We start from the raw sequence: 13,595 nt of genomic DNA on the forward strand, positions 1-13,595 counted from the left end.
ATCTAAGCTAACTTTGTTTATTAGTGTAATACCCTATCAGAGTAATCAATCGGTCAGTTTTATCAAGGATCTAAATTCAGTTAAGGCTACTTAAAGTGTACGACTCTAAGCGAGACAGCCAAACAGTGCAGCGATCCGTCCATTTTGTATTCCCCAGCACATGGACTTATCTCTATAAAGCCGGGAGCTCCAAATGGTTTACTGTCGTAAATTCCAGTGTATTTTGAGTTGTGTCATGTAGATATATTTACGGTCGCTTTCATCATGTTGGTACTCTCATTCTTACTAATGAAACTTTCATCTTGCCCATTCCAAGTCGTTCTAAAGATCAATGGAATTAATATCAGTTATACTGAATATAAAGATAAAAGTTTTCAAGGATTTCGTTTTGCAGCCATCTCGCCTTACTACCAAATCGATAACAGTGGCATAATGTCCGTTCAACATTATTGTGTTATCTTGTATAGTACATTTATTAATTACACGATTTATGACACGGAGCGAAATTGTTTCACATTGTTCAGCCTCCGTTATCTTGTCTACAATTAAATTACTGCGTTTCACACAGTTATGACTCCTTTAAGCTGTACTCCTTTTGAATAAACTTAATTGAATTGAAATATCTTCTCCCGATGCGATGTTATCAGATTGAAATTAAATTTTCTGAATAAAAGTTGATATATAGTTTACATATTGTTTCTTTATTTTAAACTTAAATATAATAATAACTAGAACAATATTGTACAGTTTTAGATTAGTCTCACAAAATGTAGCGGAATATTTGTCTTCCTTTTAAATTCACGATAGGCCAAATAACAGTGCCAGTGAGTCTATAAATATATAAAATATTGGTAGGTACTTAGACATGGCACCTGTCTTATCCATAGTTTCACTGGAGCCAATGTTTAATTAACATGTAAATCGTCCTTATCTACTAGATCAATGTTGATACATCAACTCCTTGGTTACGGGGATACCTGATAGTCCAACAGTCACACATAGAGACCCAATACCCCTACGTGTGTGTGACCCGATCCGGAAGACGACATGAAGCACTGACCTATCTTTGATCTTTGTGTCTCAAATTACACCTCGAGTATTGTAACTGTAATTGACAATAGCGATCACTAGGTTGTACTTGGATCGATTTCAATAACAAAAAAAAAGAAAATAAGAGAGGACATTTTGTGTTACTTTGCTGATCAAAATCTTCCGTCCACCTGGATTTTTTTCAACACTTTTTATATGTATCATTAAAGATTGAATCTTGTTTTCGTTGATTTCACGAATTGATGAATTGAGTTGGTCTTGAGACAGTTCTATTAAATTTCAAAACAATTCATTCATATGAGATCGACAAAAGCTAATGGTTCAACAAAACGCGTTTTGTTTATAAATTGAACGTGTATACGTATACCGTAAAGCGCTATATATACTGGAGCTTGTTTAAGTCTACTGTTGGGTGCTATAGATACTGGAGCTTGTGTAAGTCTACCCCTAGGCGCATGAAGAAACAAGTGAACGCTATTGCCAAATCCTGTTACTACCAGATCAGGAACATCGGCTGTATTCGGCAGTTTCTAACTTCAGATGCATGCAAGATTTTGGTGCATTCACTTGTTGCCTCTCGGTTGGAATATGGTAACGCCCTGCTCTGTGGTATATCTTACAAACTAACTAGTCGTCTGCAGAGGGTCCAGAACACTGCAGCACGGCTAGTTACTCTTACTCCAAAGAGAGAGCACACCACACCTGCGCTTTATTCGTTGCACTGGTTACCTGTACGATACAGGTCGCAGTACAAAATTCTGGTATACACATACAAGGCACTGAATGGAACAGCTCCTCAGTACCTACATGAATTTGTTACCCTGTATCAGCCGTCGAGATCACTGCGGTCGGAGTCAGAATCTTTGTTGTGTGTCCCTAAATCTCGTACTATGACATACGGAACCATCTGCTATTAGGAAGTCAAATACCCTGGCCAAGTTCATGAGGGACATAAAAACTCACCTCTTCACGTCTGCTTTGCAAAGACGTCATGTATGTGTGCACATTGCTTGTTAAATGTATGAAAGTGATTGCAAGCCTTTGTTGTTTGTTTTCACAATTATAACCATTGTTATTATCCATATGTTGTAATTAGAGTAATTTTACAAATTATATAGGGCGCTATATAAATGCTGTATATCATTTTATGATAGATACTGGAGCCTGTGTAAGTCTACAATTAGGCGCTATAGATACTGGCGCTTGTGTAAATCTACCGTGAGGTGCTGTAGATACTGTAGCTTGTGTAAGTCTACCATAAGACGCTTTAGATACTGGAGCTTGTGTAAGTCTACAATTGGGCGCTATATATACTGGAACATGTGTATGTCTACCGTTAGGCGCTTTAGATACTGGAGCTTGTGTAAATCTACCGTTAGGCGCTATAGATACTAAAGCTTGTGTAAGTTTACCATCAGGCGCTATAGATACTAAAGCTTGTGTAAATCTACCGTGAGGTGCTGTAGATGCTGTAGCTTTTGTAAGTCTACCATAAGACGCTTTACATACTGGAGCTTGTGTAAGTCTACCATTAGGCGCTTTAGATACTGGCGCTTAAGTAAATCTACCTTTAGGCGCTATATATACTGGAGCTTGTGTGAGTCTACCGTGAGGTGCTGTAGATACTGTAGCTTGTGTAAGTCTACCATAAGACGCTTTACATACTGGAGCTTGTGTAACCCTTCTATTGGGCGCTATATATAGTGGAGCATGTGTAAGTCTACTGTTGGGCACTATATATTCTGGAGCATGTGTAAGTCTACGTAAATCTACCGTTAGGCGCTATAAATACTAAAGCTTGGGTAAGTTTACCCTTAGGCGCTATAGATACTGGATCTAGTTTAAGTCTATTGTTGGACGCTATAGATACTGGAGCGTGGATAAGTCTACCGTTAGGCGCTTTAGATACTGGAGCGTGTATAAGTCTACCGGGCGCTATAGATACTGGATCGAGTGAGTCTACTGTTGGGCGCTATATATATTGGAGCTTGTGTAGGTCTACCGTTAGGCACTATAGATAATGGATATAGTGTAAGTCTACTGCTGGGCGCTATAGATACTGGAGCTAGTGTAAGTCTACCGTTAAGCGCTATAAATATTGGAGCTTGTATAACTCTACTGTTGGGTGAAATTGATACTGCAGCTTGTGTAAATCTACCGTTAGGCGCTACCATAAGACGCTTTGCATACTGGAGCTTGTGTAGGTCTACCGTTAGGTGCCTTTTGTAAGCCTACCATAAGACGCTTTAAATACTGGAGCTTGTGTAAGTCTAACGTTAGTCGCTATAGATACTGGAGCTCGTGTAAGTCTACCGTTATGCGCTATATATACTGGAGCTTGTGGTACTCTACCGGTTGGCGCTATAGATACTGGAGCTTATGTAATTGAGCTTGTGTAAGTATACCGTTAGACGCTATAGATAATGGATCTAGTGTAAGTCTACTGCTGGGCGCTATACATACTGGAGCTTGTGAAAGTCTACCATTAGGCGCTTTAGATACTGGCAATTGTGTAAACCTACTATTGGGCGTAATATATACTGGAACTTGAGAAAGTCTACCGGTGGGCGCTATAGATACTGGGTTTTGAGTAAGGCTACTGTTGGGCGCTCTATTGGGCGCTATATATACTGGAGCTTGTGGTACTCTACCGGTTGGCGCTATAGATACTTGATCTAGTGTAAGTCTACTGTTGGGCACTATATATTCTGGAGCATGTGTAAGTCTACGTAAATCTACCGTTAGGCACTATAGATACTGGATCTTGTGTATGTTTACAGTTAGGCGCTATATATACTGGATTTTGAGTAAGGCTACTGTTGGGCGCTATATATATTGGAGCTTGTGTAGGTCTACCGTTAGGTGCCTTTTGTAAGCCTACCATAAGACGCTTTGCATACTGGAGCTTGTGTAACCCTTCTATTGGGCGCTATATATTCTGGAGCTTGTGTTAGTCTACTGTTGGGCGCTATACATTCTGGAGCATGTGTAAGTCTACGTAAATCTACCGTTAGGCACTATAGATAATGGATATAGTGTAAGTCTACTGCTGGGCGCTATAGATACTGGGTTTTGAGTAAGGCTACTGTTGGGCGCTATAGATACTGGAGCTAGTGTAAGTCTACCGTTAAGCGCTATTTATACTGGAGCTTGTGTCAATTTACCGTGATTCGCAATATATACTAAAGCTTGTGTAAGTTTACTATTGGGCGCTATAGGTAATTGATCTTGTGTAAGTCTTGCATTAGGCACTATACATACACGAAGCTTGTATAATCTACCGTAAGGCGCTATATATATTGGAGCTTGTGTAAGTCTTTCGTGAAAATGTACCGTTAGGCGCAATATATCCTGGAGCTTGTGTAAGTCTTTCGTGAAAATGTACCGTTAGGCGCAATATATCCTGGAGCTTGTGTAAGTCTTTCGTGAAAATGTACCGTTAGGCGCAATATATCCTGGAGCTTGTGTAAGTTTACCATCAGGCGCTATAGATACTGGATCGAGTGAGTCTACTTCTACCGTTAGGCGCTACCATAAGACGCTTTAAATACTGGAGCTTGTGTAGGTCTACCGTTAGGCGCTTTAGATACTGGAGCGTGTATAAGTCTACCGGGCGCTATAGATACTGGAGCTCGTGTAAGTCTACCGTCAGGCGCTATATATACTGGATTTTGAGTAAGGCTACTGTTGGGCGCTATACATACTGGAGCGTGTGTAAGTCTACCGTTAGGCGCTACCATAAGACGCTTTAAATACTGGAGCTTGTGTAACCCTTCTATTGGGCGCTATATATTCTGGAGCATGTGTAAGTCTACCGTTAGTCGCCATAGATACTGGATCTAGTGTAGGTCTACCGTTAGGTGCTATAGATACTGGATCTCCCCTCCGTCTACTGTTGGACGCTATAGATACTGGAGCGTGTATAAGTCTACCGTTAGGCGCTTTAGATACTGGCGCATAAGTAAATCTACCTTTGGGCGCTATATATACTATTGGGCGCTATATATTCTGGAGCATGTGTAAGTCTACTGTTAGTCGCTTAAGATAATGATTCTAGTGTAAGTCTACTGTTGGGAGCTATAGATAGATACTAAAGCTTGTGTAAGTTTAACATCAGGCGCTATAGATACTAAAGCTTGTGTAAGTTTAACATCAGGCGCTATAGATACTAAAGCTTGTGTAAGTTTAACATCAGGCGCTATAGATACTAAAGCTTGTGTAAGTTTAACATCAGGCGCTATAGATACTAAAGCTTGTGTAAGTTTACCATCAGGCGCTATAGATACTGGATCTTGTGTAAACCTACTGTTGGGCGCTATACATACTGGAGCTTGTGTAAACCTACTATTGGGCGTAATATATACTGGAACTTGAGTAAGTCTACCGGTGGGCGCTATAGATACTGGATCTAGTTTAAGTCTACTGTTGGACGCTATAGATACTGGAGCGTGTATAAGTCTACCGTTAGGCGCTATAGATACTGGAGCTTGTGTAAGTCTTTCGTGAAAATGTACCGTTAGGCGCAATATATCCTGGAGCTTGTGTACGTCTACTGTCAGGCGCTATAGATACTGGATCTAGTTTAAGTCTACTGTTGGACGCTATAGATACTGGAGCGTGTATAAGTCTACCGTTAGGCGCTATATATACTGGATTTTGTGTAAGTCTACTGTTGGGCGCTATACATACTGGAGCGTGTGTAAGTCTACCGTTAGGAGCTATAGGAACTGGAGCTTGTGTAAGTCTTTCGTGAAAATGTACCGTTAGGAGCAATATATCCTGGAGCTTGTGTAAGTCTACTGTTAGTCGCTATAGATACTAGAGCTTGCCTACTATTGGGCGCTATATATACTGGAGCTTGTGTAAACCTACTATTGGGCGCTATATATACTGGAGCTTGTGTTAGTCTACCGTTTGGCGCTATAGATACTTGATCTAGTGTAAGTCTACTGTTGGGCGCTATAGATACTGGATCTAGAGTAAGGTTACCGTTAGGCTATAGATAATGGATCTAGTGTAAGTCTACTGTTTGGCGCTATAGATACTGGAGCTAGTGTATGTCTACTGCTGGGCGCAATATATATTGGAGCTTGTGTAAACCTACTATTGGGCGCTATAGATACTGGAACTAGTGTAAGTCTACTGTTGGGTGCTTTAGATAATGGAGCTTGTGTAAGTCTACCGTGAGGCGCTATAGATACTGGATCTAGAGTAAGGTTACCGTTAGGCTATAGATACTGGATTTTGTGTAAGTCTACTGTTGGGCGCTATAGATACTGGATCTAGTGTAAGGTTACCGTTAGGCTATAGATAATGGATCTAGTGTAAGTCTACTGCTTGGAGCTATGGTTACTGGAGCTAGTGTATGTTTACAGCTAGGCGCTATATATAATTGAGCTTGTGTAAGTCTACCGTTAGGCGCTTTAGATACTGGAGCTTGTGTAAACCTTCTATTGGGCGCTATATATTCTGGAGCTTGTGTAAGTCTACCGTTAGTCGCTATAGATACTTGATCTAGTGTAAGTCTACTGTTGGGTGCTTTAGATACTGGATCTAGTGTAAGTCTACTGTTGGGCGCTATATATACTGGAGCTTGCGTAAACCTTCTATTGGGCGCTATATATACTGGAGCTTGTGTAAACCTTCTATTGGGCGCTATATATTCTGGAGCTTGTGTAAGTCTACCGTTAGTCGCTATAGATACTGGATCTAGTGTAAGTCTACTGTTGGGTGCTTTAGATACTAGAGCTTGTGTAGGTCTACCGTTAGGTGCTATAGATACTGGATTTTGTGTAAGGCTACTGTTGGGCGCTATAGTGCTGGAGCTTGTGTAATTGAACTTGTGTAAGTATACCGTAAGACGCTATAGATCCTCGAGCTTGTGTAAGTCTACCGTTAGTCGCTATAGATACTGGATCTAGTGTAAGGTTACCGTTAGGCTATAGATACTGGATTTTGTGTAAGTCTACTGTTGGGCGCTATATTTTGGAGATTGTGTAAGTCTACTGTTAGTCGCTTAAGAATACTTGATCTAGTGTAAGTCTACTGTTGGGCGCTATATATTCTGGAGCTTGTGTAAACCTTCTATTGGGCGCTATAGATACTGGAGCTTATGTAATTGAGCTTGTGTAAGTATACCGTAAGACGCCATAGATACTTGAGCTTGTGTAAGTCTACCGTGAGGCGCTATAGATACTTGATTTTGAGTAAGTCTACTGTTTGGCGCTATATTTTGGAGCTTGTGTAAGTCTACTACCGGGAGGTATAGATACTGGAGCCAGTGTATGTCTACTGCTGGGCGCAATATATACTGGAGCTTGTGTAAACCTTCTATTGGGCGCTATAGATACTGGAGCTTGTGTAAGTCTACCGTGAGGCGCTATAGATACTTGATTTTGTGTAAGTCTACTGTTGGTCGCTATAGATACTGGAGCTTATGTAATTGAGCTTGTGTAAGTATACCGTAAGACGCCATAGATACTTGAGCTTGTGTAAGTCTACCGTTAGGTGCTATAGATACTGGATCTAGTGTAAGACTACTGTTGGGTGCTTTAGATACTGGAGCTTGTGTAAACCTACCATTGGGCGCTATAGATACTGGAGCTAGTGTAATTGAGCTTGTGTAAGTATACCGTAAGACGCTATAGATACTTGGGCTTGTGTAAGTCTACCGTTAGGCGCTTTAGATACTGGAGCTTGTGTAGGTCTACCGTTAGGTGCGATAGATACTGGATTTTGAGTAAGGCTACTGTTGGGCGCTATAGATACTGGATCTAGTGTAAGACTACTGTTGGGTGCTTTAGATACTGGAGCTTGTGTAAACCTTCTATTGGGCGCTATAGATACTGGATCTAGTGTAAGACTACTGTTGGGTGCTTTAGATACTAGAGATTGTGTAAGTCTACCGTTAGGCGCTAGGGATAATGGATCTAGTGTAAGTCGACTGCTGGGCGCTATAGATACTGGATCTAGTGTAAGACTACTGTTGGGTGCTTTAGATACTGGAGCTTGTGTAATTGAGCTTGTGTAAGCATACCGTAAGACGCTCTAGATACTTGAGCTTGTGTAAGTCTACCGTGAGGCGCTATAGATACTTGATTTTGTGTAAGTCTACTGTTGGGCGCTATAGATCCTGGATCTAGTGTAAGTCTACTGCTGAGGGGTATAGATACTGGAGCCAGTGTATGTCTACTGCTGGGCGCAATATATACTGGAGCTTGTGTAAGTCTACCGTTAGGCGCTATATATACTGGATTTTGTGTAAGTCTACCGTTAGGCGCTTTAGATATTGGAGCTTGTGTAAGTCTACTGTTAGGCGCTATAGATACTTGATTTTGTGTAAGTCTACTGTTGGTCGCTATAGATACTGGAGCTTATGTAATTGAGCTTGTGTAAGTATACCGTAAGACGCCATAGATACTTGAGCTTGTGTAAGTCTACCGTGAGGCGCTATAGATACTTGATTTTGAGTAAGTTTACTGTTGGGCGCTATATTCTGTAGCTTGTGTAAGTCTACTGTTAGGCGCTATAGATACTTGATTTTGAGTAAGTCAACTGTTGGGCGCTATATTCTGTAGCTTGTGTAAGTCTACTGTTAGTCGCTATAGATACTAGAGCTTGTGTAGGTCTACCGTTAGGCGCTATGGATAATGGATCTAGTGTAAGTCTACTGCTGGGCGCTATAGATACTGGAGCTTGTGTAATTGAGCTTGTGTAAGTTTACGTGTAAGGTGAGGTAAAACTGTAAACCGTCAATGAATGTTCGTTGTCATGGCTCATATCAAATCATTCTAGATACAACATTTTTATTGCACAAAGACATCGTTTAACTTTGAAGTTTGAATTGTCGGTATGGCATATTTCACTAAATACGCCTAACGCATTCTAATTTTGAGCCGGATTTATTTCTAGCTTGAATGTGCGAAATTCAAACTCATCCGCATAAGCGATGTTCACATTCAAGAGCAAATGAAACAAACAACTTATGTCAGGTTCATAAATCTAACTAAGTTAGAATTGAGATATTTGGAATAAGAAGACTCAATTTTCCATTTCCCGCTACATCGATCAGAGGTCAACCCTGCTGGTACACATTAACGGGCACTTATGATATCAACAGTTTTATATTTTATAGTATGCTTTTGAAAGTGTTCATTCTTTATTTGATATACTCATTTGAGTCCTTCTGTAGTTCAAAACACATTTAAATGTGTCGAGTGTCGCAATGTAAGCAATTAAATACTTGGAAATGACCTTGTATTCAAAAGATGTCAAAAACAACTTGGCAACGATACACAAGTTACTTTCATATTCAAAGCATACCCGAAATCGAGACACTATCATTTGGTCCACAATAATAAATAAGCAATCCAATTATGATACAATGTTGACGTTTCTAGGAAGCGTCCTCGCGAGCGTGACGTTGGCCCTTATCATGACTAGGATATCGATCGAAAGCGGGGTATATAAGCGGCCACCTTGGTGCGCAGCCATCAGAGCGGCATCAGGAAGCGGACAAACTATCACATAACGGATTAGCAGGGCGGCACATCAACTACAAAATGAGGGAAATCGTACACATGCAAGCTGGCCAATGTGGCAACCAGATTGGAGCTAAGGTACCTAACCTTATATATTCTTTAAATTGCATACTAATTCGTTTAAAGTATTTTTTGTCAAAATTATAATATTTGTGATAGCGGCATGCTCTTGATGTAAAGAAAATGGCCGCCATGTTCGGAATTAGAAATAAATGTACGGGGATAAGTTAGAGTTTGTTGTATAGCTGAGGTAGGCTGAGTGGATGCGATTTCACCGTTTTTGTTAGCTTGCTAGTGATGCAGTGTAGCTATCTGATTGTTCACATTTGGTCGATCTACTAAACATAAATTACATAATGAGGTGACATAATGAAAAGCTGTTCTATTATAAATTCACAAACGTGAAATCATCGGCTTTTAAAATCCAGTACCCTGCTGTTCTACACTCAAAACGCAGATCGTTTTGACTTGTAATTATCTCATGTCCGGTGTTAGGGTCATCAGAATCAGATGCTCGGGAATATATTAAAAACAGTCCGGCCTTTTTTGATATACGATCAATATTTACTGATTGTTTTTCCGATTTTGTAAAATAAAAACAATGAAAAAATTGAAGTAAATAGAAAATTTAAAAAAAAACACGCTCGCTCGTTCTGTTCAGGTTGGCCATGATAGCTATCGATTCCAGGATCACCCAAGCCAATGAGACATAGTTACTAGGTTACACGTTACCACTCTTAGTCTGTCATTTCGGTTGTTAAGCAATCAATACAGAGAGTGCTTCACGTGTGTACCACCTATATAAATAGCGCCCGGGATCACACAGACACTTGGTTTTTGAATCTTTTGTAATGACATTGTTGTATAGGAATGTATTGACTGTAAAACAATGGCACTGTGTTCCTACTAGAGTGAATGTAACAGTTTTTTAATAATAAAAAAACGCTCCAGGAGTGCTGTCACATGACAATGATTAATTTACACTACGGTAACTGTGACGTGCCGTATTGTTCGTTTACCATTTAAATTGTCGTCAATATATCACGGGAACAATGGAGGAAGGCGAAATTCATCAGCTTGTTTTATTTTATTTTTTCTTTACCGATTCACAAAATAGAAACATCAATGACAGAATAATAAAAAAAAACGAGTGAAAATCCATCTAAGAATAAAAGGCAATTGTATTAATGCGAAATAACGTTAAAAAGATAGAAGCTCGACCCGGTGAAAACATGACAATAGACACCTAATAAACATAAAAAGTTTCTGTTTTGTAACTGGGTGCGTGGATACTAGGCAGGTTAAGTTTATTTTAGCAGAGCAAGTTCTTTGTCTCATCGTTACCATTTTCACTGTTGGTAACAACTTTGTTTAAATTTCAGTTCTGGGAGGTTATTTCTGATGAACACGGAGTTGACCCCACCGGTACATACCACGGAGATTCCGACCTTCAATTGGAGAGGATCAACGTGTACTACAATGAAGCCACAGGTACTTAATGACATTTCTGTTACTTCTTTAATATCTGAAAGGTAAAACAAATTCTCATTAAAAAGAAATTAACCTATTAGGAAATGCTCTTGGGGTATATTTACTGTCTAACGTTGTGTAAGAATTTCCTGACAACGAAATTGTACTTTTACCTTTTTATTAATCTGGTTTAATTCTTTCAATTTCAGGAGGCAAATATGTTCCCCGTGCTGTCTTGGTTGATCTGGAGCCTGGAACTATGGACTCTGTCAGATCTGGTCCTTTTGGACAAATATTTAGACCAGATAACTTTGTGTTCGGACAGAGTGGTGCTGGAAACAACTGGGCTAAGGGACATTACACAGAAGGTGCTGAGCTCGTAGACTCTGTTCTCGATGTGGTACGAAAAGAATCAGAAAGTTGTGACTGTCTTCAGGGATTCCAACTTACACATTCTCTTGGTGGTGGTACCGGCTCCGGCATGGGAACACTCCTCATCTCCAAAATCCGTGAAGAATACCCCGACAGGATCATGAACACATTCTCAGTTGTACCATCACCCAAGGTAACTTTTTCCTGAATATATTTAATGTAATATCACCATTTGAAAAGGCGTTGTATTTCTTCTGCAACATAAACTTATACTGATTAAAAATATGATCGTGTGGTTAACTTTTACAAATTGATCAGAATTTCAATATAGTTCTAAAATGACTAGCTGTATTAAAGAAATCAGGGTATGGCAATGCAAATATAAACTGCCCTTATTACAAAAAGATATTTTCTTCTGTATTTTGCAGGTATCAGACACCGTGGTCGAGCCATACAACGCCACCCTCTCCGTCCACCAGCTTGTTGAGAACACAGATGAAACCTTCTGTATTGACAACGAGGCTCTGTACGATATCTGCTTCCGTACACTCAAACTGACCACACCCACATACGGTGACTTGAACCATCTTGTCTCCGCCACCATGTCCGGAGTCACCACCTGTCTCCGATTCCCCGGTCAACTGAACGCCGATCTCCGTAAATTGGCTGTCAACATGGTCCCCTTCCCCCGTCTTCATTTCTTCATGCCTGGGTTCGCTCCTCTTACATCTCGTGGTAGCCAGCAGTACAGGGCTCTTACCGTCCCAGAGCTGACCCANATGTCCATGAAGGAGGTCGATGAGCAGCTCCTGAACGTCCAGAACAAGAACAGCAGCTACTTCGTTGAATGGATCCCCAACAACGTCAAGACCGCCGTCTGTGATATCCCACCACGTGGTCTCAAGATGTCTGCTACCTTCATTGGTAACAGCACCGCCATCCAGGAGCTCTTCAAGCGTATCTCCGAGCAGTTCACCGCTATGTTCCGTCGTAAGGCTTTCTTGCATTGGTACACTGGTGAGGGTATGGACGAGATGGAGTTCACAGAGGCTGAGTCCAACATGAACGACTTGGTGTCTGAGTACCAACAGTACCAGGATGCCACAGCCGAGGAGGAGGGTGAGTTCGAGGAAGGAGAGGAAGAGGAAGCCTAAAAAACAATTGACATATTAAAATCAATGACATACATTATACTACACAATCAAAACAAATTTGACGTTTGCCAAAAAACTGAAAAGTCAAACAAGCATTTTAGCCAAAGATAACCACCAACAAGTATTGAAATGAGGGTAGTGACATGTCAATGATTATCTTAAAATAAAATCAAGCCAAAGTTATCCATCTTGTTTTGCCATTACTGTTCTTAGATCTTCTAAATACTGTTGGATGAATATCTCATTATTTGCATCAAACACTTCACGTATAGGCTATCTTTACGATAGTTTTGCCCTGTCATTTTACTCTATTGATATTTTCATTTGAAATTGAACTTAGTTTTGGATTGGATTTTTTTCTCGTTAATTTCGAAAAGTTGTCTCGTAATGGGTTTTTATATGAAAATTGAAAGTAGCAGATGTGATTTGTGTTAGAGTTAAAGCATAAGGCAACATAACAAACCATAATGCGACTCTGTAAAAACAGAATTGTTCAATATTAATGCAAACTTACACATATTTATGAGTGTGTTAAAGTTAAAGTATATGCTGCTTTACGTATTCCACCTGATTTATGTTAGAGTTATTCACTACCTTACGTATTACTCCTGTGGTTTGTGTTAGAGTTAAGGTTATACACTACATAACACATTACTCCTGTGGTTTTTGTTAGACTTAAGGTTATATGTTACCTTACGCATTACTGCTGTGGTTTGTGTTAGAGTTAAGGTTATATGTTACCTAACACATTACTCCTGTGGTTTGTGTTAGAGTTTAGGTTATACACTACCTAACATATTACTCCTGTGGTTTTTGTTAGACTTAAGGTTATATGTTACCTTACACATTACTCCTGTGGTTTGTGTTAGAGTTAAGGTTATACACTACCTAACACATTACTCCTGTGGTTTGTGTTACAGTTAAGGTTATACATTACCTAACGCATTACTCCTGTGATTTGTGTTAGAGTTAAGGTTATACACTACCTAACACATTACTCCTGTGGTTT

At 40.0% G+C, this 13,595-nt stretch overlaps 1 protein-coding gene across 1 annotated transcript; it reads left to right on the plus strand.

Moving 5' to 3' along the window:
- Nucleotides 1-9,526: 9,526 nt before the first annotated feature.
- On the plus strand, nt 9,527-12,769 carry LOC110462469 (tubulin beta-4 chain-like). Its single transcript, XM_021516423.1, has 4 exons — nt 9,527-9,668; nt 10,973-11,081; nt 11,270-11,625; nt 11,861-12,769. Exons 1-4 carry the CDS (start codon nt 9,612-9,614, stop codon nt 12,584-12,586), a joined length of 1,248 nt encoding a protein of 415 aa, XP_021372098.1. The 5' UTR covers nt 9,527-9,611; the 3' UTR covers nt 12,587-12,769.
- The last annotated feature ends 826 nt before the right edge of the window (nt 12,770-13,595 follow it).

This window comes from Mizuhopecten yessoensis, unplaced genomic scaffold, assembly GCF_002113885.1.
Source record: "Mizuhopecten yessoensis strain PY_sf001 unplaced genomic scaffold, ASM211388v2 scaffold10797, whole genome shotgun sequence".
NCBI classification, from domain to species: domain Eukaryota; kingdom Metazoa; phylum Mollusca; class Bivalvia; order Pectinida; family Pectinidae; genus Mizuhopecten; species Mizuhopecten yessoensis.